At 40.3% G+C, this 27,168-nt stretch overlaps 4 protein-coding genes across 6 annotated transcripts; 2 read left to right on the top strand and 2 right to left on the bottom strand.

The window, feature by feature from the left end:
- Positions 1 to 202: 202 nt before the first annotated feature.
- Positions 203 to 5,606, bottom strand: LOC146974531 (lipase member H-like). 2 transcript variants are annotated; one of them, XM_085797996.1, is made up of 12 exons: positions 5,436 to 5,606; positions 5,038 to 5,260; positions 4,460 to 4,544; positions 3,494 to 3,864; positions 3,299 to 3,407; positions 2,817 to 2,918; positions 2,624 to 2,713; positions 2,372 to 2,539; positions 2,153 to 2,242; positions 939 to 1,047; positions 675 to 848; positions 203 to 591 (listed from the first exon to the last, which is right to left on the bottom strand). In XM_085797996.1, the coding sequence occupies exons 3-12, from the start codon at positions 4,515 to 4,517 to the stop codon at positions 507 to 509; spliced, it is 1,356 nt and encodes a 451-aa protein (XP_085654122.1). In that variant the 5' UTR covers positions 4,518 to 4,544; positions 5,038 to 5,260; positions 5,436 to 5,606; the 3' UTR covers positions 203 to 506. The 2 variants fall into 2 exon arrangements, with proteins under 2 accessions (XP_085654122.1, XP_085654123.1); XM_085797997.1 differs by lacking the exons at positions 5,038 to 5,260; positions 5,436 to 5,606 and having other exon boundaries at positions 4,460 to 4,656.
- A 972-nt stretch (positions 5,607 to 6,578) lies between these two features.
- On the bottom strand, positions 6,579 to 12,654 carry LOC146974532 (lipase member H-like). Its single transcript, XM_085797995.1, has 11 exons — positions 11,515 to 12,654; positions 10,901 to 10,985; positions 9,611 to 9,981; positions 9,409 to 9,517; positions 8,530 to 8,631; positions 8,322 to 8,411; positions 8,058 to 8,225; positions 7,841 to 7,930; positions 7,614 to 7,722; positions 7,355 to 7,528; positions 6,579 to 7,271 (listed from the first exon to the last, which is right to left on the bottom strand). Exons 2-11 carry the CDS (start codon positions 10,956 to 10,958, stop codon positions 7,187 to 7,189), a joined length of 1,356 nt encoding a protein of 451 aa, XP_085654121.1. The 5' UTR covers positions 10,959 to 10,985; positions 11,515 to 12,654; the 3' UTR covers positions 6,579 to 7,186.
- Positions 12,655 to 15,056: 2,402 nt separating this feature from the next.
- LOC146974533 (choline-phosphate cytidylyltransferase B-like) lies at positions 15,057 to 19,508 on the top strand. The gene is made up of 8 exons (XM_085797998.1): positions 15,057 to 15,272; positions 16,453 to 16,561; positions 16,873 to 16,989; positions 17,190 to 17,341; positions 17,429 to 17,507; positions 17,600 to 17,742; positions 17,831 to 18,019; positions 19,092 to 19,508. Exons 1-8 carry the CDS (start codon positions 15,192 to 15,194, stop codon positions 19,326 to 19,328), a joined length of 1,107 nt encoding a protein of 368 aa, XP_085654124.1. The 5' UTR covers positions 15,057 to 15,191; the 3' UTR covers positions 19,329 to 19,508.
- Positions 19,509 to 20,693: 1,185 nt separating this feature from the next.
- Positions 20,694 to 25,190, top strand: LOC146974534 (palmitoyltransferase ZDHHC20-A-like). Of its 2 annotated transcripts, none has more exons than XM_085798000.1 (13): positions 20,694 to 20,854; positions 22,012 to 22,038; positions 22,136 to 22,230; positions 22,318 to 22,438; positions 23,008 to 23,077; positions 23,196 to 23,228; positions 23,450 to 23,570; positions 24,062 to 24,194; positions 24,286 to 24,412; positions 24,499 to 24,585; positions 24,684 to 24,766; positions 24,902 to 24,954; positions 25,050 to 25,190. In XM_085798000.1, the coding sequence occupies exons 1-12, from the start codon at positions 20,737 to 20,739 to the stop codon at positions 24,943 to 24,945; spliced, it is 1,059 nt and encodes a 352-aa protein (XP_085654126.1). In that variant the 5' UTR covers positions 20,694 to 20,736; the 3' UTR covers positions 24,946 to 24,954; positions 25,050 to 25,190. The 2 variants fall into 2 exon arrangements, with proteins under 2 accessions (XP_085654126.1, XP_085654125.1); XM_085797999.1 differs by having other exon boundaries at positions 20,695 to 20,854; positions 24,902 to 24,948; positions 25,050 to 25,187.
- The last annotated feature ends 1,978 nt before the right edge of the window (positions 25,191 to 27,168 follow it).

Consider the following 27,168-nt stretch of genomic DNA (forward strand, 5'->3'; position numbering starts at 1 on the left):
ACAGAAAAAACTACAGTAGGCCTAACGTTGTTTGTGTAAAGTGACCCTGCGATTCTTATTATTGTAATGAATTTTGTAAAGTGTATCGAGACCATGTTGCACCATGGTGGTTTTACACTTTAAATAAACTAAACAAACAAACAAACAAACAAACAAACAAACAAACGAAAAGACATAGTGAAAACTCCTCCAGCTCCCTCACCCCCGGCCCAGAGTCATGCTGCCTGTGCAATTTATTAGCCTATTTAGTGCACCTTTAATTCTTCATCTCTTTCCAAACAGGAAATCACTTGCCCCAATTGAGTAAAAGGCAAGTAGCTAGATATGTTTTCTGAAAAACAAATACATTATACAACACATGTTGCAGTCCAGAAAGACAAATGTTCACATTGTGTCAAATGTCTTCATTATTTTCCTGTAGCTTAATTCCTGGAGGGTTAGACAGGTCAGCTGAACCTCTGCCAGAACAAATCAGGACATTTGGGGAAGCGGGGTCGGATTTTGCCTCAGAAGTTGGATTCTTCACAGGGAATGGGCCTGAAGGTGATCTCGGTGTTCTCCTCAAGAATAATATCATATCGACAGAGAGGCCTGTGGGGGACAAACTCCTTATTAATGTGACTCTACAGCTGGGACAGTGAATGATTATTTAGAAAGTGAGAATGGCTGCTCACCTCTCCTTGCGATCCAGGTGTGTGAGCTGGATTCGGAGAACACGGAGCTTATGTTTGGACAGGCATATTTTTCCACAGGTGAATGTGAGCGACACCTTGTCCACTGATTGGACGTCTTTGTCGAACTGGGCGAACAACGTGGTCTCTTTGTACTGCTGGAACTCTCTGGATTTACTAGTATGGGAAAAAAAAAACATACACATCTCTGAGAAAGAGCAGCAACTATGGGACAAAGAGAGTTCACAGTGAAATACTAAGACTTACTGGTCAATGGTAGCCACTGCTTCTGTACCGTCATGATGAAGTTTAACAGTAATGTAACCCCAGTGAGCATCCTTGTTCCAAACCATCATGTCCACCCTGTAGCAGGACCCTATAGCAAAAAACATGAACATTATTTGACATTTAACGTTACTTCCTCTGAGGACCAATACTCTCATGAAGGTAACCCAGCTGGAAATAGGTTCATGAGGGTTAAAATTTAAATAATAATGTTATAAATAGATGGGTATACAATTAAATTAATGTTTATTTCCCCCTGTTGTCATACTTGTGACTGAGTGTGACAGTTAATTAAAATCTCTGAGACCAGATTGCATAAAAAGCTGTGTAGCCAATCACAGGAGGGGACGCAGAAAGAGAAGAGGGATCCCGAGTCAGACCGAGTCGTGTCAAGTAGCCATGCAGAGTTGGACACAGAGCATTTCCACAAAGTAAAATGAGTGAAAACTTAGTTGTTGTAACAATTATAAAGTTGTGCAGCTGTTAGAGAAACAGCGAAGTGGTGAACCATGTGAGACGCAGCACATCCTGGCTGACTGAGCCACAGTCCTCGTGTCTTGGTAAGAGAGCTTTCCCGTGCTAGTCGGCTAGTTGCTGTGGGGTCATCCCTATGTTCCCACAGCCCTATGTTCCCTCAGCCCTATGTTCCCTCATTTCTAACTTTTGTCGTCACTGAAAATTAGGCCCTATGTTCCCTCAGCCCTATGTTCCCTCATTTCTAACTTTTGTTGTCACTGAAAATTAGGCCCTATTCCCACAGCCCTTTGGTCCCACCATTGGTTGGGTTTAGGCAATGAAGAAAGGAGTTGGTTAAGTTTAGTAAAAAGACCAGGTAGAGGCTAGACAGGCCAGATAGACAGAGTCCAGATAGGTAGAGAGAGTCCAGAGGGAACATAGGGCTGAGGGAACATAGGGCTGAGGGAACATAGGGCTGTGGGAACATAGGCACGCTATATGGTTAGCATTGAAATGATCCCATGAGAGTTCAATATAACAACTCAGTAAACATCACATGTTTATTTGTGGTCTCGTATTTGATGTTTACACTTAATGTTCTGTGTATAATGAATAATTTTACTGCAGAAAAGCCAAGTTGTGGCTGGATATTAAAGTGTAATAATTTCATTAGCCTATATTTTGCTACAAAGCGCACTTTTATTTTAAAGGGCTCTGACTGGTTATGATCTGTTACTTACTGCAGAATGGAGACTTTGGATTTGTGGTGAAGTAAGTTTGTGTTTGGCCCAGTTTTACCAGGATATCTTTCCACTTTATGACATCATAGCCTGAATTTCAGAAGAAAAAAAAACAAACAGCTATGTCACATTTTATAGTAACAAATTAACCTCTGGAGAAATAGTAGATTCAATTTCTATATGTTTTTTTCCTTTTTGATAGATAATAAGGTTACCAACCAAAGACAGGACATCCAGCAGGACCGAACTGGTCACAGTTCATGCACTTCCCATCCAGAAAGTCACTGTAGGACGAGCAGGGGAAGACTCTGCTGGTACACGTTTGCTTTGCAGACTCAAGGTAAAGGCACATTGCTCTTTGGTGGTCACATTTGAAATAAGATCCGCCTGAACAGGGGAAAAATGGAAGGGGGAACATCTCCATGTTGTTCAAAACCTTACAACACAACACCAAGATTTTAAAGACCTTACCAGAAAAGATGGTCTTCGGGCAGCCAGGCTGGTCTGTTCCCCCATTTGCATAAAAGTCAATGTGACCTAGAGGTTCTCTGAAACCCAGGGCTTTGACATGAAGAATATGATAATATACAGTAAATCATCTGCATACTGTGTACCTTATCTAACATATTCAAAATGTATAATACAGAATTTCAGCCAAACTAACAGTCTGTATCTGTATGCACGACGTCCACAAATTGGGCGTCTGAGGAGTCCAGTCGGTTCTCTGGATGAGCATTTATGAACTGAGGCCCAGCAGGATCCAGAGCTGCAAACATCACATCAACAGATGTCAATGAATCTTTCACTTTATTCTCAAACCCAAAATAAGCTGATAGGTGCTGGAAATAGCAGGCTTGGGCAGAGAAAAAAGTAACCCTGCTGTAAAAGATTTAGTTATCAATTGTTGTGTTTCCACAAAGTTGGACTTTGTCACAGGTATTAAAGCTCATGCAGGTGTCACAGTCATAATAAAACATCCTTTACAAGTACAGCTCCAAGCTAAAACTGTAGAACACAAGTGTGCAAAGGTTTTTGTAAGTAATTCAATTGTATTTTAGAAATATGTATAAAAAAAAATAAAAATAAAATATTTTTGAAGGCAATCCATTTTCAAGATTTTTTTCCAAAAGAAAAAATGATCCAGACCTGTAATTCTTCCAATTGACCCATTCAGGTTTGCACCTACAAAACCTGATATATGAGCTCCCAGACTTTCTCCAATTAAGTGGACGGAGCTCAGAGAGGCACCATGTTCCTGAAAAGATCAGTCAGTTGTTAGTCCTGATACAGTAGTTCAACAATCTCCAGTGTTTCAATGACAGTAAAGGTCAGATCTCATACCTGCATCACTTTAATGAAAGCAGTGAGATTGGCTGCTACCTTGTGTGCGTTCTTCACTGCCTTTAAATAGTTCACAGTGGTAGCTCCGTAGTTCCAGTCCACAATTATGAGATTAAGGTCTTTTCTGGCCAACAGCAGCTCTGTGACATCACCTTTCCACACTGGTGGAGACCCCATGAGCTGAAACCCATGAATGACAAAGGTAGTTTGTCTGGACATATTGAATTGGGGATGGACACCAAGGTCGGTGTGGGACAGGAGCGTGCCACAGGTGATATTTTCTCTGGTGTACAGCAGCAGCCTAGTTCTGATGCTGGTGCCAATGATTGCATGACCTAAATTTAGATCCGTAAATTCGTCACAACTCTTAGCTGGTGAGAAAAAAAACAGGTAGAAAGAGATGTTAAGAAAAGTATCAGTAACACACATCTGATTAGATCTTGTTTTGCATAACCTCCAGAGTTTCTGCCCTTATCCTGCCCGTATCCAATTCAATTCTGGGGTGAAACTAGTTTCAGTCTCGACCTCGCCCACTACAAAGAAACATGTCATAATATACTCTTTCTGGGAAAGCTAAAAGTTAGGAAATACTGGGTATATCTGACTTGTAACAGCACCATCATGGTTGGTTGCCCAGTGGCCACAGACAAAGTGCAGACATTTTATAATATGTAAACCACTGACACATTTGAGCCTTACAGAAAAAGAGGATGCGGGGTGTGCACCCACGCCATGTTACACCCAGTTACGACTGTTTGTGTCTGGAGGTTTAGTAATGTCATGGCAGTAATGACTAAATACAGTCCACAAAACCCTCCCAAAATAGTTCATTCAGTCTCAATAAACAACTTGATAATTCAGTTACCAGCAAACTACATGATAATGTAGAAAAACAACCCACAACAATTAAGTTATTCAAACACCTGCGGCTACTTGTTTGAATAGCAATCATATTTAGAGCCTCACCTTTGCATATTTGAACAGCTATCAGCAAGAGTGGTGGCAGATAGTGCTTCAGGAACATGCTTCACACCAGCAGTGGACAAATAATCTGCAGACAGCGTTATCTCAGTGAGACCATTACATGAAAATACAGATTCAGACAATATATGGCCCATAATGTAATTAACAACAAACCATATGTCCACAAACACAATAAAAGATGCAGGAGAACAGTAATCTGACCCTTCAGATGTGTCTCTGATACTTATAGTTTACTGTAATATTCACTGACCCGTTTAAGTGGTTAGTTACTTATTCACCCTTCCAGTGTAATAAAACTAAGGTCATAAATATGTTCAGAAAAACACTTTCCAATCCACTGAACGGCTCATTTTCTCTGGTTTCTTTAACTATTATCAATCTCAGGTAAACACACTGTGATTACAAGTGCAACTGAAGTCTTTGACCTGCTCAGACTCGTTCTTCTCACTGTCCCTTTCTTTAGCTACAGAAGACGCTGCCTCATGTTTACTAAATGGACAGCGTCTCCTCAGATTTAATCTGCACTAACCGGACAAGAATGAGAGAGAGGAAGTTTTTACCTTTGCTGAAGGATGATGATTTCTGGCTGCTCCGTTAAAGGTCCAGAATAATTGAGTGTTTTTCCCTCGACACATTTGGGCAGCGAGATCATAAAATGAAAGGAAGAGTAAAGCAATTCTCCGAGATTATTGTGTTCATAGGTGAAACATTCCTGTGGAGTCACTCCTGCTTTATGTGTCCTCAAACCGGTTAGGCAGCTGTTTCCTTTCATTTGACTTGCATCTGTAAAATAAGATAAACTCTGTTTATTGAGAGCGTTGTTGTACATGGGGCAGAAATAAAAGTGAAAGTAAAATATGTTGGGGGCTTTTCATTCTTACATCATAACAATAACAAGCAGAAATGGGACACAACAGCAGCACAACAGCCAACAAGTAAGGAAAGTAGTGATACTCACGGAGTATGGGCTCACTGGGCTCTCTCTGATGCCGGAGATGGGAGATGCCACATGGCCACAGGCAGATGAGAAACAAGAAGTTGACAGGCGATACTCAGCGAAGACAATACAGATAAAGTTCTGGACAGAGAAACAGGAAGCTTCCTTCTAAGTGGCTAAGAGGAACTGGAACTCACAACAGACTGAAACGGGAAAAGGCTTGTGGCAAAGCTGGTCCGGGTGTTACGGGCGTACTTGACCTACAGCAGTTGCTCAGACCACAAGGACACCAAAGTAAGCTCCACAGTACAAGTTCATTGCTATTTTTAAGGTCCAAAATAAGTAACAAAGAACAATATTTGGTCAAACTAAAATAGCCTAGCTACCTCCGCTCCCTAACCCTGACACGGTGACACGGACGATCGTCTCTCACACTAAAACTACTGTATTTGCCAGAAGCGCCATCATTTCATACCGTACATGTCCCTGCAATATTGAGGCACTTTTGTTATCGCGACATTGCGGTACCGTTACATCCCTACAAGGAGTGAAGGACGGTTTTCATCTCCTGGTTCATTATCTTGGTCTGGCCATTGGATTGAGGGTGTAAACCAGATGACAGGCTGGATGTGGCACCCAGCTGGTTGCAGAACTTCTTCCAAAAGGCAGTAGAGAGCTGGGGACCCCGGTCAGAGACGTCATCAGTGGGGATGCCATAGACGAAAAACATGCTGGAGAACCAGAAAGGCAGTGTCTGTGGTGACTGGGAACTTGGAAAGTGGGATGAACCAGCAGCTGAGAGGATGACCTTGTGACCATTGGACGGAGGAAGGCCGGTGACAAAGTCCATGGAGATGTGTGGGTCCATGATAAACTTTGTCAGGTGGTAAAGTGGGACTTGAGGGACTCGAAGGCTTTGTTGGCGGTGTCGGAGCACTGGAAGGGAACCTTTGAGGATGTCAGGGAAGCAGCAATGGTGCCGAAGTTCCTCTGATGAACTCTTTCATGCTTTATGTGCATATATTTTTCAACCAGTGTAATAGTTTGACTATTGTGTTGTCAGTTAATTTATTGGCTGCTGATATGTGGGATTATGATATCATTAAAAATTCTGGAGCCATTGTTGAAATGATTCTTTTTTTATTATCAATAATTCATGATGACTTCTGAATAAATACTATATAGATACTAAAGATGTTGTTAAAACAGAAACAACAACAAAAAAACATAACTGTGGTGACCTGTCACTTAATCATATCTGAGATCCTTTTTTCCAAAAGTGTGAGCATTATAATTTTCCTTCTTACTCTCAAATATCTTAATTGTGAAGCATGAATTAACAACCTGCTACAGTCTATTATGGGATGTATGCCATGCCTCATTTTACATTCCAGTATCAACATAACAACAAACACAACAAAAAACACTTGAAACAGAAAGACTGTACAAAGGACAGAAAGAAAACTTCACACACACACACGCACGCACGCATGCACGCACACACACACCACCTAGATTCATGCTGCCAAAATCTTCTAAAAAATTTCCAGTCCGTCCTTCAATTCAGTTGAGTGCCAAGATATTTTCTCTGAAAAGCAAATATATTATGCATCATACTGTATGTAGCATTGTATCACATTTTATTTCCAGAAACACAAATGTTCACATTGTGTCAGTAAATATTTGCTGTCTATTCAGTCTTTATTGGATTGGTTGGACGAGTCAGCTGAATCTCTACCAGAACAAATCAGGAAGCAGGGTCGGATTTTGCCTCAGAAGTTGGATTCTTCACAGGGGATGGGTCTGAAGGTGACCTCGGTGTTCTCCACAAGAACAATATCATATCGACAGAGAGGCCTGTGGGGGACAAACTCCTTATTAATGTGACTCTACAGCTGGGACAGTGAGGGATTATTTAGAAAGTGAGAATTGCTGCTCACCTCTCCTTGCGTTCCAGGTGTGTGAGCTGGATTCGGAGAACACGGAGCTTATGTTTGGATAGACTTATTTTTCCACTGGTGAATGTGAGCGACACCTTGTCCACTGTTTGGATGTCTTTGTCGAACTGGGCGAGCAACGTGGTCTCTTTGTACTGCTGGAACTCTCTGGATTTACTAGTATGAAAAAAAGACATACATCTTTGAGAAAGAGCAGCAACAGTGGGACAAAGAGAGTTCACAGTGAAATACTAAGACTTACTGGTCAATGGTAGCCACTGCTTCTGTACCGTTGTGATGAAGTTTAACAGTAATGTAACCCCAGTGAACATCCTTGTTCCAAACCATCATTTCCACCCTGTAGCATGACACTAGCAAAAAACATAAACATTTTTATTTGACATTAAACGATACTTCCTCTGAGGGCTGATACTCTCATCATGAAAGTACAGAAATACTGAATCTGTCTACTTATGATCTGTTACTTACTGCAGAATGGAGACTCTCGATTTGTTTTGAAGTAAGTTTTTGTTTGGCCCAGTTTCACCAGGATGTCTTTCCACTTAATGACGTCATAGCCTAAATTTTAGGAAAAAATCAAACAAACAAAAACTGCTGCATCAATACTAACAAACTAACCTCTACAGAAAGAATAGATCAAATTTTTACATGTTCTTTATTTCTGGTAGATAATCAGGTTACCAACCAAAGACAGGACATCCAGCAGCACCGAACTGGTCACAGTTAATGCACTTCCCATCCAGAAAGTCACTGTAGGACGAGCAGGGGAAGACTCTGCTGGTACACGTCTGCTTCATAGACTCAAGGTAAAGGTACACTGATCTCTGGTGGTCACATTTGAAATAAGATCCGCCTGAACAGAGAAAAGATAGAAGGAGTCACATCACTATGGTGTTCATATCCTTAAAATACAACAGGAACACAAGTGCCAAGATTTTAAAGACCTTACCAGACAAGATGGTCTTTGGACAACCAGGCTGGTCTGTCCCTGCATTTGGATAGAAGTCAATGTGACCCAGAGGTTCTCTGAAGCCCAGGGCTGTGACATGAACAATACGAAAATACATAAGTAAATCATCTGCATACTGTGTAAGAAAACCAGACCTCACATTTATAACAAGTCGAAATGTATAATACAGAATTTTAGCCAATCTAACCGTCTATATCTGTGTGGAGGACGTCCACAAATTGGGCGTCTGAGGAGTCCAGTCGATCCTCTGGAGGAGTGCCGGTGTACTGAGGCCCAGCAGGATCCAGAGCTACAAACATCACATCAACAGAAGTCAGTGGAGGCAAGGCAAGGCAATTTTATTTGTATAGCCCGTTTTTACAGCGGAGCTTTCCCTTTATTCTCAAATCCAAAATTAGATGACAGCTGCTGGAAATAGCAGGTTTGGGCAGAGAAAAAAAGACCTCACTGTAAAAGATTTAGTTATCACTGCAAGACCCTGCAGTCTTTCTATCCCATTTCCTCTTCCTTCAATCACCGCTGCCCTGCACACAAACACTTGACCCATCTGACAAACCAGTGATGTTATTTTCCAAATATCTTTTCTTTGTTTCACACAGAAAAGTCCTGATACCAGCATGTTCATTTCCTTTCCTTTCTTTTCATTTCCTTTACTTTGCTGCCAAAAAATTGAGCTGTAATATGCTCCTGCAATTCCACAGCTCAATTCATTTTGATACATGTGACATAATCAGACTTTATTAGTTGCAATATCTTTGGAAATTTCAAAGCCAGAACTATAAAACACAAATGTCCAGAGCTTTTGTGAGTTATTAAATTGTATGAAAGAAGCAGTATTTCTTTAACTCATATATTGTCAAACCCACAGAAACCAAAAAAGGTTAGTGAAAAAATATTTTTGGCATACGATAATTCTGCAATTTAAAAAAAAGAAAGAGAGAAATTATTCTAAAAAATAATTTGTCCTGTAGGGCTTGTGTTCAATTACAACACCTACAGTAACTCCACTAAAACAGATCTTATAATTCTGACTCGGTTAGACAAAGTGAACACGTGCCACTCTTACCTGTTATTCTTCCAATTTTACTCTTCAGGTTTGCGCCTACAAAACCTGATATATGAGCTCCCAGACTGACTCCAACCAAGTGGATGGAGCTCAGAGAGGCACCATGTTCCTGAAAAGGTAAGTCAGTCATTAGTCAATACAACTGTCTATGGTGTTTCAATGACACTGATGGCCAAAGATTAAGGTCAGATACATTTCATACCTGCATCACTTTAATGAAAGCAGTGAGATTGGCTGCTGCCTTGTGTGTGTTCTCTACGGCCTTAAAATAGTTCACATTGGTTGCTCCATAGTTCCAATCCACCACTATAAGATTACAGTCTTTCCTTGCCAACAGCAGCTCTGTGATGTTGCTTAACCACACTGGTGGAGAACCTGTGGGCCTATACCCATGAATGACGAAGGTGGTTGGTCTGGACATATTGAATTGGGAGTGGACAGAAAGATTGGTGTGGGACAGGAGCGTGCCACAGGTGACATTTTCTCTGGTGTACAGCAGCAGCCGAGTCCTGATGCTGGTGCCAAGGAATGCATGTCCCAAATTTAGATCCGTAAATTCATCACAACTCTTAGCTGGTGAAAAAGAAGAGAAAGAGATGTTAAGAAAACTGTAGCTACTTTACACATTGTGTTTTGATCTTGTTTTGCATAAGTTTCTGCCCTTATCCTAATTAAATTCTGGGGTGAAACTAGTTTCAGTCTGGACTTTGCCCACTAGAAAGAAACATGTAATGAAATACTCTTCCTGGGAAAGCTGACAATTAGGAAATACTGGGTATATCTGACTTGTAACAGCACCATCATGGTTGGTTTTCCAGTGTCCACAGACACATATATGGTCAGAAACAGAGGATGTGGTGTGTGCACCCACACCATGTTACACCCAACTACTGTTTGTGTCTGTTGTGTGACATTGGATTTAGCAGTGACACAGCAGTAATGACTAAATACAGTCCATAAACAAAGCCAACCAAAAATAGTTTAAGTTGCATTAACCAATGTGATAATTCAGTTACTACCCAACTACATTATAATATCACCAAACAATCAATAATAAGGTTATTCAAACACCTACAGATACTCGTCTGCAGAGTTTACAGTTTACAGTTACAGAAGTCTGCAACAAGATAATTTTAAGGAGGATCCTCACAAAAACAACTCACAGATGAACTGGTTCATGTAAAAGAAAAGCCATCAGCTGCTCCGTGACTATTACACAGTAAATCACATTGCATGTAGCGTGGTGCATATGTATACGCGTATGTCTGTCAGCTGAGGTATCTCTGTCTGAACCAGTGATTTTTGCAAACCACAGACAAGATCAATGGGCCACGCACTATTCCCTCAAAAAATGTCAGTTCCTCAAATATTACTTAACTGTTTCTAAGGAGCAAAGCTGTTACTTACAGGCAAAAATGACTGTGTGTGTGTGTGTGTGCGCACATGTTTGTATACATACATTTACATCTTACAGTCATATTTAGAGCCTCACCTTTGCATATTTGAACAGCTATCAGCAGGAGCAGTGGCAGAAAGTGCTTCAGGAACATGCTTCACACCAGCAGTGGACAAATAATCTGCAGACAGAGTTATCTCAGTGTGACCATTACAGTACATGAAAATACATAATTCAGACAATATATGGCCCATAATGTAATTAACAACAAACCATATGTCCACAAACACAATAAAAGATGCAGGAGAACAGTAATCTGACCCTTAGGCTGTGTCTGTCACACTTCACTTCAGCGACCTCACTAGACTGGATTAACAACAAGAGGTTAGTTACTTGCCCACCAATCTTCAAATGTTAGAAAACTAAGGTCATAAATATGTTGAGAAAAACACTCTCCATTCGACTGAACAGCTGCTTTTCTCTGGTTTCTCTTACTATTGTCATGTCAATTAAGGCACTGTGGTTTCAAGTGAAACTGAAATCTGCAGAATAGTAGCATAGTCTTTGACCTGCTTAGACTCGTTCTTCGCACTGTGACCTTCTTTGGCTACAGTAGACGCTGCCACATGTTTACTAAGTGGTCAGTATCTCCTCAGATTTAATCTGCACTAACTGGACAAGAATGAGAGAGATAAAGTTGGCAGTCTTACCTTTGTTGTCCGATGATATTTCCTAACTTCACTGTCCAAGATCCAGAATATTTTAGTGCTGTCACTGTGCTTGTCACTGTGTTTGTCACTCCACATATTTGGGCAGTGTGTAGAGATCAGGAAGTGAGAGGAAAAACAGTAAAGCAATACTCCCACCCTGCATGCTCTCACATGGATAGCCACACCCCTTGCTCCAGGTCATTGTGCTCACAGGTGAAAAAATTCCTGTGAAGTCACTCCTCCTTCCTGCGTCCTCAAACCGGTTAGGCAGCTGTTTCCTATACGTCTCCACTGAACTTGACTCACATCTGTAAAATAACTTGATCTCTGTTCATTCAGAGCATTCTTATACATGGGCAGAAATAAGAATGAAAGTGAGTTCTCTTACAAAAATAGACACCCATGCCTCTTGAATTCCCCGAAAATTCAGCCTGGAGCTACTCATTCAAGACGACTCAGACATTTCCAAGAAGTTCAACAAACTTAATCTCAGTATTTCAAAATCTCATTACTTAATGTTTATTTTCTGTTAAATTTTGCGGTCTTAAATTCTGTACGCTCTTACTTCCTGACCTCTCCTGCACAAGTTATTGTCTAAATTTAGTAATGTACATTCAAATACATATACAGCAAGTCTGTATATATGTAAATGTCTTATATGTATTATAACTGTGCTCTTAAATTTAAATCAAATAGAAATAAATTTAGTGTGTACTAAGGGTAAGGTGTTGTCTGAATAACTTCCAGCTCTCCAACTTTTAAGAGATTTGACTGATGTTTAAAGTGAGTGTAAATAAGATAAAAGAGAACACAGATGAGGATAAGATAAAACTGACAAACTTGAAACGTTGCCGGTAGTATATCTGCAAATGTCTTAGGAGGTTCTGTTAATGATCACACATCTGATTTCTGTAAGAAAATGAATTACTCGTGGCCTTAATGTTTGACCGTTATAAATATATCTATGACCATGTATCTGGTTAATGTTCAGTGTATATGAAACAAGAACTAACACAACTTGCGGAGTTGTATTGAGGCTTAATGCTGAGTTCAGCAGCCCACATTACAGTATTAGTCAGGGAGGGTTTGTCAGAAAAGGTGGGAGCATAGTCTGGCTTTTGGGAAGAACAGGGGGAGGCCCCCCCCCTCAGATTCAGTCCTATATTTCATTTCAGTCTTACTTACTCAGTGTGAATAATTTTTTATGGTTTTATTTTTTTCTTTAATGAAAAATCAGCTGCTGGTTCCTGTTTTCCTCATTTAGCTGCTGCACTTCTACCTCAATAGCTTGCCTTGTACACTACATCACATAGTTTTGTGGTGTTGAGGGAGCTTAATACAAATATCAGTATCACAGCAAAATTATTAAACCACCATCTCCACCCCATTAATGTTTTTACATAATTAGCATGCTAACATGCTGATTTGCTCAGAGTTTTAGCATGCTAACATAGTAGTTAGGGCCACGGGCAATCGCACCGGGCACTGATCCCTACAGCTTCGCCCGAGCACTACTGTTATTGTGTGGATTTTTTCTTCTTCTTCTTCTTCTTTTTCCACTTCAGGCCGACTTTCGATTCGTTAAATTATATATCAAAACGTGCGGCTTGATTGGGATCGGTGGGCTATTACTGTTCTCAACAGTGTACGAATTTTTCGCGACGTAAGTCGCGAAAAACTGCGCAAAATTTTGCATTGAAGTCAATGGGACGGGCGAAAAAAAAGAGCGAAAAAGACCAATCATTGGAGTTTAACAAACGTCTATTGCTCAGGCATACTTTCACCTAGAGACTCCATTTAAACTTTAAACAGTAGACACAAGTCTTGTGTATTGTCGTATTACTCCACGTTTTGATAGGTCATATAGTTTTTGATCAATCCCTGATCAATGACCATGATCATTTTTGGAGAAATTATGAGATTATAATGGGTGTGTATTGCATGGAATGTTCGTGTCAGAGCGCGTGACATCATCGGTTAGAGTGGGAGAGATGCCAGAAAAACTCCAGATTTTTTCTCTTTCCACACTCGGCCCGGCCACAATTTACACTCTACACACATAATTTTTTCAGAATTTGTAAGACAAACTTGTTATCTCTCATATCATGTGCTCAAAATATCAGAGAGACTTACAGAATTTACAGAATAAGCCTCTGAGTGCGGCCACGTCTGTCTCTGCTCCTCATTGACTCCAATACAAATATTTTCTGAGAGAAGCAGAACGGCCCGATGTTTTAAAACTGCCAGCCTCTCCAAAATATTTACTGTAGAAACACCAAATCGTACCAAATTTTTCAGGAAGTCCTTAGAGCAATGTGATCTGTGTTTTGTTCTGATAGGAGTTACCGTTTTTTGTCACAGTAAGCCTAAATGTGAGACCAGTGCAGAGGCAGAAAATGGCTCTTTTTCTCCACGTTTCTGTCTGTCTCAGCCTGGGGGGGCCCCTATCGCCGTGGTAACCTCTGTGATCCTCAGGCCAGAGCTCGTTAACTTCATAAACAATCCACCTGGCGCTCGTTTAAATGTTTATAAACACAGACACAGCTAAATCAGACTGACACAGGATGCAGCTCATAGTCACACACACACACAGAGACTCTAGAACCAGCTTCATGTGATTACAGTTACAGACACACACTGGTAACATACAAATGCTCCTCTCCCACACTCTAACACACACAGGTAACTTCATGTGATTACACACACACACACACACACACACACACACACACACACACACACACACACACACACACACACACACACACACACACACACACACACACACACACACACACACACACACAGTTAACCTAATGTGGTTACAGCTCCTCCATATCAGTGCTTATAGAAAGATGATCATGTGTCTGTCTGATCAGCTCTGTCTTGACCTTAAGATCGTGGGTTTGATTCCCATGTTGACAGAGATGGCAAAACCGGCAGTAGCCCCGTGGGCCTTTCAAAATTTCCCGAGAGGAAAATTTCTAGTTTTAGCTGCTAGTGGCTAAAATGTTCATATGCATTTACTGTGTTTAAAATTGACTGTAATATAATTTTCTGAGACTGTTTTAGACCGTACGTGTGTAGCCTACAACAGGATCAAACTTCAGGTGGTGCTACAGTGTAAACAATCCATAAAGCAGCAGCTGGTGTCCAAGACTAAATGTAACAAGTAGGCAGGGCAGCACACTATTGATTTTAAGACAGAAATTACATAATGTGTAGCATAGCACTGTGGGTAACTTGCTGGGACATATTGTCCTTCGGTGTTTGGTTCCAAAGGCTGACAGTGTAACAGCTGTGAGCACTTACCTTTAAAGTTACTGATGTATCACAGTCTGAGAGGAAATGTGAGAAATGCTTCGAAACATGAATTTTTTTTTTCACTTTTCACTTCAAGCTGGTGTCAGTGATACCAGATCACGAAAAGGGAAACTATTCACAAGCTCAATATTGATGACAAGCACAATCTACTCCCCTGGGAGCCGTCGGCAGAGTAGCTTGAACTTTGCCCGCTGCATTTTCACGTCATCAGGATCAGGCAGGCCGATGGGATGTATACTTAAAATCACAGACAGGCTCAGAAATCGTCCCTGTGCAGCGGTCAAGCCAGCCGAGAGGAGAGGCAGGTGGGTACAGCTGGACTGTTAGAGGACAAGGCAGCAGAATAATCCAGGATGGCCGGAAAGAGACGGGGCAGAGGCAACAACGGTCACCAACAACAGACTCCACAGAGCCAGAGGGGAGGCCCTCGCAGGGTGAGTCCTGTTCTGTCAATACCAAACCACCAGCTTCCTTATCATTACACTTCAAATGGCAACCACAGGCACATTAAGAGATTCTGAGTGTGCTGAGTTTTTCTTTTTTGTACATTATTTAAAGACTGTAAACAGGAACATATTAGTCAGGCTTTTATTTTCTTTTATTGAATATAACAGAGGGGAATGTCTCCTCTTTGTTATTTGACTTGTGCCTGGGAGTGGAGCCGGTGACTAGCTGGGTGGAGTGATATAGAGATGACATTGATTATTATTCTTAACTGATATTTAGCATTTGTTTGGTATGAAGTGGTAGAAAATGATGGTTAAAGACGGTTTCTATTGTTTTTCATTTTCATTTTCTTTGATTGTGGAAACACAACATTTAAGATCTGCATGTTAACTGATTTTTGGAGGGTGTCAAGTGGGGAATTAGTGGAAAGTGATAAGAACCAGGAGAAGAATATAAAACAAGCATTGAGGCATGCTAGTTAGTTGTTTTCATTGAGGATTTCTAAATACATTTTAAACAATCTTATACTTTAACACAAATGACATCACCCGTTTGCATAGAATCAAAGTTCAAAGTATGTTACAACACATCAGATAAAGCTGCGTATACTGTATGTATCTACACAAAGTCCATGACACATCAGGATGCTCATTAGAGTTCAGTGCTGAGACTGATCAGCATTGTCCTAAAGATATCAAAGCTTATCTTGTTTTGAATAATTTTCTTTATAAAATGTCAAATCTAGAGGGACGTCCCAACCTGCGAATTTTCTAATACTTTTCTATCAAAATAAACGTGTATAACAACTCTGTTTACATAACATTAGTGTAGTTCTAACTCTGCTGCTGTATATTGTTTTCCTGCACTATTTTGTTCTTGAATGCAGTGACACCCTTTTCCTCCCACATTACTGTACAAATACATGCCAGTCAGGTTTAGTGGAAATGTCGCAACTGCCCTGAATACAAGTATGGATATGTTTGATGGTATACTGACAGACTACTCAGTCTGTGCCGTTAGTCTGCACACAATGTGGCTGAAACTCTGAACACAATGGAACATATTAACTAACCATGTTTTTATTTTTATTTTTTTATTTATATGTTGATTAATTGATTGATTAACTGGTTGATTGATTGATTTACCTCCTCTGTGTTCTCTGTTCAGTCTGTTCAAGCTCTCCGGGAGCCGGCTGCTTTTGCCAAGTCTACAGGTTGTGAATCAGAGACCCCCCATGAAAAGCTGACCATTGCCCAAGCCCGGAGAGGCACACCAGGTCACACCTCTTCATGGTTTCTGTTTGCATAGCTGATAAATTGTTGATAGGGTGTATGGGTCTTTCAGCTAATGCAACAATATTGTTTTATGGCTGGTTATCTAACTGATAGTTAGGTTGTTATTATTATGATCCTCCCCCAGGAATGTGTCACGCCATATGTATGACACATTAGCAATGAAATGAAAGTACAGTATGAACATCTTTATTGGCTTATCAGTTATCAGTATCTGTTTAAAAATGACATATCAGCAAATCCCTTTAAATAACAGTGGGAGTTAAAACTCGGTTTCACATGTCTCATCTTGCAGCTAATCGTCCGGTGCGAGTCTACGCTGATGGGATCTTTGATCTTTTCCACTCGGGGCACGCTCGAGCTCTGATGCAGGCCAAAAACGTGTTCCCCAACACTTACCTGATAGTAGGAGGTAAGATATGAATGTCGCTGCCCCTCTCCAAACCTCACAGTAAAATAACATAAACAGTTTCTCCCTGTGTTTACATGATATGATCCACAGAGCTGAGTATTAATCCTAATCTTAGACTAATGACTGTTATAATAGGGTTAAAATCCTACATTTGTTTTAATCCCAGTTTAAAGGATCATATCACATTTCTGTTTTCCCAGTCTGCAGTGATGAACTCACCCATAAGTTTAAAGGCTACACAGTCATGACTGAGGATGAACGCTATGACGCCCTGAGGCACTGCCGCTACGTGGATGAGGTGGTGCGAGACGCTCCCTGGACCCTAACCGAAGAGTTCCTCAAACAACACAAGGTCAAAGGTCACGCAGTCGGTCGGACACACAGCTTCTAACAGTGACAACAACAATGTGTCTGAAACGCTGTCATGTTGCACTCACAGATTGACTTCGTGGCCCACGATGATATCCCCTACACCTCTGCTGGATCAGAGGACGTTTACAAACACATAAAGGAAGCAGGTGAAGACACATTGTGATGAGTTCCACCTCTGTCATTTCCCATATGACTGAATGGATTTCATGTGCTTTAATTGTCTGTGTTCTCATGTCAGGGATGTTTGTGGCCACTGAGAGGACAGAAGGCATCTCCACATCTGATCTGATCACCCGCATCGTCCGAGACTATGACATCTATGTTCGACGCAACCTGCAGAGAGGATACACAGCCCGAGAGCTAAATGTTGGATTCATTAATGTAAGAGACATCATTTTTAACCAAAGTAAATCTTGTCTGTACTTGCCTGCACAGGTGGTCATGACCTGTTGTGTGTTTATTCTGACAGGATAAAAAGTACCGGCTCCAGAACCAGGTGGACAAGATGAAAGAGACGGTGCGAACGGTGGAGGAGAAATCCAAGCACTTTGTCTACAGAGTGGAGGAGAAGAGCCAGGACCTCATCCACAAGTGGGAAGAGAAGTCACGAGAATTCATCTGCAACTTCCTGGAGCTTTTTGGACCTGATGGAGCCTGGGTAAGTTCACTTTTACATTCATCCACACAACAAAAACACTCTAACAGATAAAGAATCATTTCTAGGTTTATTATCTAGTTTATTTTTTTAATGGTGTATCATGATGAATCTTGATAAGAATAATGATGATGATTGCTAAATCAGCATTTATTGAGCTTTAGAGGGTCTGGTTACTGTATTTTGTTCACGTAGGACTAAGCTGAGCCAAGCTAATCTAACCAGTGGCTCATTTCAGTATTAGGTACTGAAACAAAGCAGAAAGAAACCAAAAAAGCACATTTTTAAATAACATGAAAGCAGTCCTTCAAACCCTTTACAATAAAAAAACAGATGCTTCACTCCAAACTAAAGTCATAGATCATGTATGACGTGTGTAACATGTGTTTTCTGTTCATTCATGGTTTCATAGGAACCGGGAGGTTTGTCAAAAGCACCAAAAGCTCGTGCATGGAAAACTGTAATAACATTTTGAGTCATTGTCTCTGTATGCAGTGACAAAACCTGTGGTTGATGTGGGAAATGGTGAAACAATATGTGGTTGGGTTACTAAGAAATTACAATTAAACAGGTGACAGAACGTTTAATATATGTATTAAAGGGATAGTTCACCCAAAATTCAAATTTCACTCATTATCTACTCACCCTCATGTCGACTAAGAGCTGTGAGAATTTTCAGAGTCCTCCGTGCCTTCTCTGAGTTACGGCGGGGTCCGTGCAGCAGTATTTGTCCATATAATGGTTGTCGATGGATACCAACTTTCTTCGTTCAAAAAGACTGGGGCTTCAATACAAGAGGGACATTACAGACGAGCAGTATGGAGGTATTTGGATGTTTTTTGGTGTGTCTTTTTGGATGAAGAAAGTTGGTATCCATTCACAACCATTATATGGACAAATACTGCTGCACGGACCCCCCCGTAACTCAGAGAAGGCACGGAGGACTCTGAAAATTCTCCCAGCCCTTAGTCGACATGAGGGTGAGTAGATAATGAGTGAAATTTGAATTTTGGGTGAACTATCCCTTTAATAAAACAACATGGTGAACCTCTCTTCTGTCTCTGTCTTTATCCAGCATGCGATTCAGGAGCGGAGTGGCCGTATGCTCCAGGCCCTGTCGCCCTACTCCTCACCCCGAGGCTCCCCCAGCAGCAGTCCCACCAGACGACGACGCTCGGTCTCTCCTGACTCCTCCCCGGCCTCTGCCTCCTCCTCTCCTTCCTCTCTCTCCCCTCCTTCCTCTCCATCCTCCCCCCGCAAACCTAAAAAGGGGACACGCTCCTCCCTCAAAAATGCCTCCTCACACAAGTAAAATGAGCTCCTCATGCATGGATCCTCTTGCCTGTGGCCATTAATCTGGTATGTCTAAGGAGGATATTAATAAAATTAGCAAATGAAAAGTAACTAATTTATTACTGGTTTATTCAAGTACAGGTGCAATATATTATGTACATAATGCTGAAAAGAAAATTTAAAGTTTTGCTTTGATGTATTTTGTTTCCTGTCATTTGTTACTCCTCCATATATATATATCCTCATCCTTAAAGAGATTTTATATATTAGGACTCAGCAACTTTATGGAAATAAGAGAAAAGAGGGGCTTACACAAGTATGAGGCCTTTATTTTTCTATTTCTACAGTTCCTCAGAGCAAGAGTGAGTTCTTGAGATGCACTATCATTTTTTAAATAAATTGATAATCGTATAATTATTATTATGTAATGTGAAAAGATAATTTGTTTTTACAATATGTTGCGCATAAAAAGAGATGATAAAAATGAATTTGCTTGTGCAAAGGTTGTGTCTAGTGTTGGCTTGTACCCAGTTCCCAATAAAACTCAGGGTGGAGCTCTTGTAATCTAATCCTGACCAGTGGGAGATGATCATGAACTCACACCACATCCTTTTTTTCTGTTGTCAAAGTGAAACAACCCATAAACAGGATGACTAGACGATTGTGTCGTAACATGTGGTCTGATCTGTAAATGGAACAGGAGGGTACATTGAGAAAGCATTTTGGATTTCCTGGAAATTACTTACATATTGCCATTGCTCCAGAGGGAAGGAGAAACAGGTTTACTAGGAATTAAAAGACATAATGGATAAATGATACACTGACCTAATTAGAGTTTTAAGAGGTAACAGAAAAACAAAAACAATTTACCAAATAAATGATTGTTTCCACTGTACATGTAATTATAGGCTACAATAGTGAAATGTCACTTTTTATAACTCCTGCACAAAAGTGTGATTTTATCTGTAGGCTACAACCTACGACAACACAACTAGAGAATGCATTTCCTGAAGGAAATGCGGGTGAATGCTGAAAGCTGAATGAGCTGATAAACTGTTGAAACAATGCTGAATTAAATTAAGAAACTGCTGAAGAAATCTTGACAAGATGAAATTATCTTAAGTAAAAAATAATAAAAGTAGAACCTACAAAGGAGGCTGTATGAAATTACTTGAATTGTTGAAGATTAGTATGAATTGAAACAATATCTGATCAGACGTCTGAACTGCTCTGTGGTCATTGATGTATAGGTTACCATGGCTACCATAAACACACTACAGGTCCAGGAGCAGCTGCGGCTGCGCCGGACCGCCGGTGTCTGGGTGTTGTAGTCCTATGTGTCCCTGGTTGTAGTCCTATCCTTGGCTCTGTCCCTTAAAACCGTGGATGTGACGTCGCCGTCAGCTAATATCCTGCACGGATTAAAGATGGCGCCCTCTCATGCGCTGAAGTGCTGTAAACGGGCTCTGAACTGGGTACCTGTCCTGTTTATTAACCTGGTCGTCGGCTGGTCATATTACGCTTATGTCGTGGAGCTGTGTGTGTGTAAGTACCGTCACTTTTTTTAATTTAATTTTTTGGACGTGTTTTCTTTCCTCCGGCGGGGTGCGACACCTGCCTCTGTTGACAGTTTCAGCGGTTGCCAAGTTTGATGAGCTTGTTGGAGTGAGATTTAAAACCATCCCCGAGGCTGCATGGATGAGCGGACAAACCTCAGTTTCTGACTGTGTGAAAGGTTCACATCCCCGCAGTCAGTCTCTTGTGTCACTCTCACAGTTCAACTTATTTTTCGATCAGATTTGCAGAGTCCGTGGGGTTTCCTCCGCCGCAAATTAATGATTAATAACTACATCGTGATACTTGTTATGCACCAGGTGACTTGACATAATGGTCTGAAGTTTAAAGAAGACTGTCTGTAAAACTGCCTGTGTTGCTGTGTTTTTGTCGGAGCTCTCAGATGTTTAAGTTGTAGTTGTTAAAGATGCTTGCTGTTCAGCCTAATAACTGGTACTCTTGCACTGTAATAAAGTAATGCAAAAGGCTTATACCATGTAACAACGGCTTTCTGTACCTAAATTGCTTAATTTAAATGAATTAATTATTGGCAGTGAGTATTAGCAGACATTGAAATCACTTAAATGCAAGAACATCGAGTCAAATGATTGATTTATATTGATTTTTCAGTGAAATAATTAGTTATACATTCAACACATTCATAAGTCAGTAGTCAGTGAAATAATAAGAAGAATGCATTTGTTTCATATTTAAATTAGTGAATATTTAAATGCATATTCATTTAAGATGACCCTGACTCAGCTCAGCTGGTCTTAAAGAGCTTCAGTGGGCTCATGCATTGCATACATTTTTTAGTAGATAGGCTAGATATTGATCAGGCACCATCCCCTCCCCTCACCCACAGTGGGTTTTCAGGCTGGTACTGACGTTGCTATTATAAGTGTGTAGACGTACAGCAGTTATGTCTGAAATTCAATGGCTGTGGTCAGGACAGGGACATCCCTGCTGCTAAGACAAAGCTCTCTGTTATGGGTGGGTCACTGCTGGCCGTGCCAGGCTGCTGCCACATGGTCCGAGAAAGGGCTGGTGTGTGTGTATGTGTGTGTGTGTAGTGGGGGATGTGTAGCCATTCATTCTTCTGACATCCATTACTGCTCACTAATATATTTTTCCTCTGTTTTATGCAGATACAATCCCAAATAATGCAGAACGAAGTAAGTGATAATGCATAATGCACACTTTTGCACACACAACTAAGATTTTTCCACAGATACAAGTGTCACAAATCAGATGTGTCCTTTCTCTCAACAGTCAGCTACTTGGTCATCTTTCACATTTTCCTCTCCATGTTCATATGGTCTTACTGGAAGACTATATGGTCCAAACCAGAAGGCCCCTCAAAAGCGGTAAGGCAAGCGAGAAATGAAAGGAAGTGTAAACTTCTAAGTGTTATGCATTAGGTTTTCTCTCACTGTCTTTTCCTCTTTTGTCAGTTCTGTTTGCCCAGAGCAGAGAAGGAACTGTATGAGCGAGAGGAGCGAGCTGAGACGCAACAAGAGATCCTGAAGAAAGTGGCAAAGAATTTACCCGTATATACACGAACAGCAGGCGGAGGTGAGGCCTGCACCACAGCAGCAAAAATATTATAATTTTCAGTAGTTTCTCAAAAGAGACCCACCGTGGGAAAACAATGTTAAGGAACGGTTTTACTGTTGTCACTGTTTGCTTTGGTAAAGTAGGAAGGATGGAGAGACACTGTCTTTGTTTGGCTCATGTTTGTAACTTGTTTTTGTAGAGGTGTTGCTACACCATGTTTTCCCCTTTTGGTTGAATGTGCAACTTCCTCAACAACTTCCTCCATGTTTCTAGAAGATTTGGTTTCTCTGCTCATGCATATCAGCCTGGTCTGTCTTTGTTTACAGAACTTCAGTTATGAGGAAGTGTAATTATTATTATCGCACCTGGCTTATCCATTCATCAACCTACTTAGCTTCACTGGCTCAATTGTAAAGATGGTATATAGACATTGGCAACATTTATTCAACTTACTAAAATATGAAAAGGGCAGTGTTAAAAATGCTGAATATACCTGAAATATTACTTATACAAAAAACATTATTCATAAGTAATAATGTTAGTATGCATTGTATTTTAATAATTCTGCTTGTATTTTCTCTGAACAGCCATCCGATACTGTCACAGCTGCCAGGTAATCAAGCCTGACCGCTGCCATCACTGCTCAACCTGTGAAATGTGAGTGTTTTTCTAATTGTAGACAAAGTACAATTAAAGCTTGTGTCTGTCATGTAAATACTGTATCTGCTATATTCTACTAATAGGATGTACGTTGTCTTTATTCTCACCCTTTTAGGTGTGTGCTAAAAATGGACCATCACTGCCCCTGGTAGGATTTCCTCATACAACTCTGTATTTAAACTGTTCTTCAGTTCATCATTATCCAAGTTGTCTGTTTGTTCTGTCCTACAGCTTATTTATCACAGCTTTGTAGTTATATTAGTCAGCTTTTTTGTCATTTTGTTTACCGTACTTATATTTATTTATTTTACAATCAAGAAACTATGGAGAGATATCAATGTCTCATGTTTCTGTCATGTTTTCTTCCAGGGTTAATAACTGTGTTGGATTCTCAAATTACAAGTACTTTGTCCTGTTCTTGGCATACGCCTCGCTCTACTGTGTCGTAATTTGTGCTACAGTCGTCCAGTATTTCATCAAATTCTGGACTGTAAGTACCAAAACTTCCTCTTATAATTATTTTGTTAAACTGACACGTGAATACTTTCTGTGGTCTGATGCCTGGACTTGCATCCTCTGAAAGGCATAAATGAATTATGAAACATGATCAATTATTGAATACAATTTAAAAGTGAAGTGGGCTGTGGCGAGGCATGTGATCAGCCACAACTGACTGTATTGTGAGATACAGTATTGACCACTTGGTTTACAAATGTCTCACTGTAGTGCACAAGTGTGTCATGTGATGGCTCATCAGTGGACTCTCTTCAGCATACAGCTTCTCATGAGACAATGGATCCTGTCACGTAGTCCAACAGTGGAGAGATATATTGTGTTAATGCAAAAAGAAAAAAAATTTAATCAGACAGGAAACAGCTTGACATGGCCGGTGGTTGAGTAAAGAAGGGTTAACATTAAATATTCATTATCACATGCAGAGTGACCAGACAAACATTTTGTTCTCTTTTTCTGTCTCTGTAGAAACAGCTGCCCGACACGCACGCCAAATTCCACATCTTGTTTCTGTTTTTCGTGGCGGCCCTGTTCTTTATCAGCATCCTGTCGCTCCTCAGCTACCATCTGTGGCTTGTGGGAAAGAACAGGACCACTATCGGTATCTATAAATAAATATCCTATTGAATTCACCTGCTGATTGTATCTTTTAAAGTCACCACTAACTGTTTTGCTTTTCTGTTCGTTCTCAGAGGCCTTTAGAGCTCCTGTCTTTGCAAATGGACCGGACAAAAATGGGTTCTCACTTGGCTTTAGTAGAAATGTAGCTGAGGTGTTTGGAGACCAAGCAAAGTACTGGATTTGTCCTGTTTTCTCAAGGTAAGTTCTACTCAGACCTGAGGTAGCAGCAACATTAGCTCCAGATCTGACATGTTCACTAATGCTGACACTATCTGATCTATCAGTCAGGGGGATGGACATTCCTTCGTCACCAGGCTGGTGCACATAGACCCGGAACAAGCAAACAGTATCCTCCAGCAAAATGGAAAAAGGCTGGTGTTTTTATTTATTTATTTATTTTTTAGATTTAATCTGCTTCCTGTCAGTTTTGGTCACAAGGTTATAATCTCTGGTGTGATTTTAATTACAGCCTTGCTGATGGGCAGCCCAACTCCAGTGTTACCTCTGGTAACAACATACAACACACAGTGGACAACAGCAAAGAGAAAATTGGTGTGTTACTTGCTTGTGGTTTTTTCACACTATTTGTCATATTTGCTTGTGTTTGTGGTTTTTACTTGTCTGCTCATCATACAACCTGCAACAGTCCCTGAAACATCTTTTGTGACCCCACTGGTTTCTTTTCAGATGGAGGTCAGATCGTTTCTGTGACAATGGAGAGTGAGCCATAGCCGGTATGTGTTACTAACATGAATACTGTTATGTAAAGTTAGTTTGTGTTCGTCCTGTGTTTTTATTTCTTTTTATTCTTTTATTTCTCTTCTGACCGGCACAGGTCATCAGTAAAGAGCTCATCAACTAAGATGCCTTAAATCAGGAGCATCAGCACCTCCACAGGAGCCGTCCTCCACCCTCATTCTGAGTTTGAACGTGCAGCCACAAGCCACATGTTTTTTTAAATGTCCATTTTAATCATCTACTGTGCTTTACACATAACTGCTACCATACCAACTGAGGGTGTTTTCACACAAACTGGTGCTGACCACGGGTGATGCATTATTTCATTTTTTAGTTACTACGGTTCATGTTCATACATGTTTGTTTTCACTCTGGTCCAAATGCTGCACCACTGGCAGAGCATCATGTTTCCATGATGACTCACCGAAAAAAGATGCGTGGTACGTCATGTTTACATGAGTCCAGATTGTAAAAATAAAACTCAGAAGTAACGCTAGCGAGAAGTAACGCTAAACTTTAACAGTGAAGACACACATAAAGCAGTACACGAGTACACAGGTTATTTGTAGTGCTGGTCATTTCCTTTCATATTGTTTGTTTTTACCACTCTATATAATAGATTTTGAGAATGAAGCAGCTTTTTTTAGTTAGAAACTTGTGTCGTATACCAGGCAGGTTCACATAACAAACCGCACCAAAGTTGAACTGAACTGGGTCAACGTAAACACTGCCTGTGTGAAAGCACCCTGAGACTGTACCGAGACTCCTGAACCCTCCAGATTCATCACAGGTTTTGTCTTTGTTTTGAGCCAAAGACATCTTAAAGATGTTTTGTTCCTTTTCTCCCTTGAGCCAATGTCTGATATTTATCCACATGGATTAATCATGTCATACATTTCAATAAAATAATCATCCTTCATCAGTATTAATCCAGCATTAATAACTAAGCCTCAAATCTGGTTATGTTAGATGTAGAGCAGTGGGAACCACTAAAGTGAGCTCTGTGGAACTCAACATACAAAACAGTGACACATATCAGTTCTGTGTGCAATATAATATGTCAGTTTTTCACTCCAAGCACAGTGCAATTATTACGACTGCTAGTCAGTAATCAAAGGATTCAATTTAGTTTACAGTTTATGTGATTGAAAAGATTTGTTTACACTTTTATGTTATTTTTCATTTTCAAGTTTTATACGATGGGTAAATATGCAAGTGATCTAAGCTTGAAATGTGAGGACCAAATCTAGTTTCACTGCATTTCATTCCAAATAATTAATGATACCTAACAGGCCATTGTCAATGACATTGCCATTTTCATTGCACTGTAAATATTTGTAATTTCTTTTGCTATTACTTTTTTGTAAATTCATTGCATTGTTTTTCCTTGTATGTTGATTTTATTTATTTGTATTTATTTTCTTTAAAAAAAAAATTCCAGATGACAGATGTTCATGGTTGTTCTCTTACCTCTGTAAAACAGTTTTCTGCTTTTGATCAATCCTTTGCTTTACCATAGTGTAATATGATTAGATCAAGGGTCAAGGCTTAAATCTGTGTTCTCTCCATTTGTTTTTCCACAACGATGATGATGATAAGATTTATTTGAAAGTTTGGAAAGCAAAGAGCACAAAATGAAAACACAATAAAAAGTAATGTTTATACAGGGAAAATCTGCTGCACTGTGTCCATGAGCCTGAACCAGGAGAGCTGAGATGGACTTTATTTACCAGGGTCGTTGTGCTTGTTCCTCTCTGTGCTCCGGCAGCTGTTTCATTACATTCCATTCACGTCAGTGGAAATGGTGCACAGTGTGGGATTCGCCTCCTGAGCGATCAGTTTTATAACAGTGATGTGTAGAGACTGAGTGGTAGCCCATTTGAATGTACTTACCGTAGTTTAATAACTAATCTCACTGACTGAACTTACTATCTTAGTACACCTTCAGGAAGCTACAGCTGCTATTTAGGCCTGTAAAGAACCGCTTTTTTATTGAGAGAAATATTACATGCAGGGTGATCTTCATTGTTCTATAACAACAAATGTAATGTATGAAAATACAGTATAAAGTGTGATTCTTCATCTTAAACACTGGTTCCCTGTGATTCTTAACACATGAGCAGAATGTAAAACAATATATATTTTTTCCAGATTCCAGTCAAACTGACATTCATTTTGTTTGATGTGACTTATTTCAGCAATTCATAAGATATCAA

The sequence above is a fragment of the Trachurus japonicus genome, chromosome 14, assembly GCF_045865225.1.
Source record: "Trachurus japonicus isolate A0001 chromosome 14, Traja_1.0".
Taxonomy (NCBI): domain Eukaryota; kingdom Metazoa; phylum Chordata; class Actinopteri; order Carangiformes; family Carangidae; genus Trachurus; species Trachurus japonicus.

Bases quoted from the DNA above. Each gene is read 5' to 3' on its own strand.
- LOC146974531 (XM_085797996.1), bottom strand. From the start codon at position 4,517: ATGTTCCTGAAGCACTATCTGCCACCACTCTTGCTGATAGCTGTTCAA. The intron at 2,714-2,816 runs GTTAGTTTGGCT...TTCATGTCAAAG, and splicing joins CGTGCATACAGATACAGACT to CCCTGGGTTTCAGAGAACCT. The intron at 2,540-2,623 runs GTAAGGTCTTTA...TCCCCTGTTCAG, and splicing joins CCCGAAGACCATCTTTTCTG to GCGGATCTTATTTCAAATGT.
- LOC146974532 (XM_085797995.1), bottom strand. From the start codon at position 10,958: ATGTTCCTGAAGCACTTTCTGCCACTGCTCCTGCTGATAGCTGTTCAA. The intron at 9,982-10,900 runs GTGAGGCTCTAA...CTTTTTCACCAG, and splicing joins AGCTGTTCAAATATGCAAAG to CTAAGAGTTGTGATGAATTT. The intron at 7,272-7,354 runs GTGAGCAGCAAT...TGTCCCCCACAG, and splicing joins CACCTGGAACGCAAGGAGAG to GCCTCTCTGTCGATATGATA.
- LOC146974533 (XM_085797998.1), top strand. From the start codon at position 15,192: ATGGCCGGAAAGAGACGGGGCAGAGGCAACAACGGTCACCAACAACAG. The intron at 17,743-17,830 runs GTAAGAGACATC...TTATTCTGACAG, and splicing joins TAAATGTTGGATTCATTAAT to GATAAAAAGTACCGGCTCCA. The intron at 18,020-19,091 runs GTAAGTTCACTT...GTCTTTATCCAG, and splicing joins TTGGACCTGATGGAGCCTGG to CATGCGATTCAGGAGCGGAG.
- LOC146974534 (XM_085798000.1), top strand. From the start codon at position 20,737: ATGGCGCCCTCTCATGCGCTGAAGTGCTGTAAACGGGCTCTGAACTGG. The intron at 22,231-22,317 runs GTAAGGCAAGCG...CTCTTTTGTCAG, and splicing joins CAGAAGGCCCCTCAAAAGCG to TTCTGTTTGCCCAGAGCAGA. The intron at 23,229-23,449 runs GTAGGATTTCCT...GTTTTCTTCCAG, and splicing joins ATGGACCATCACTGCCCCTG to GGTTAATAACTGTGTTGGAT.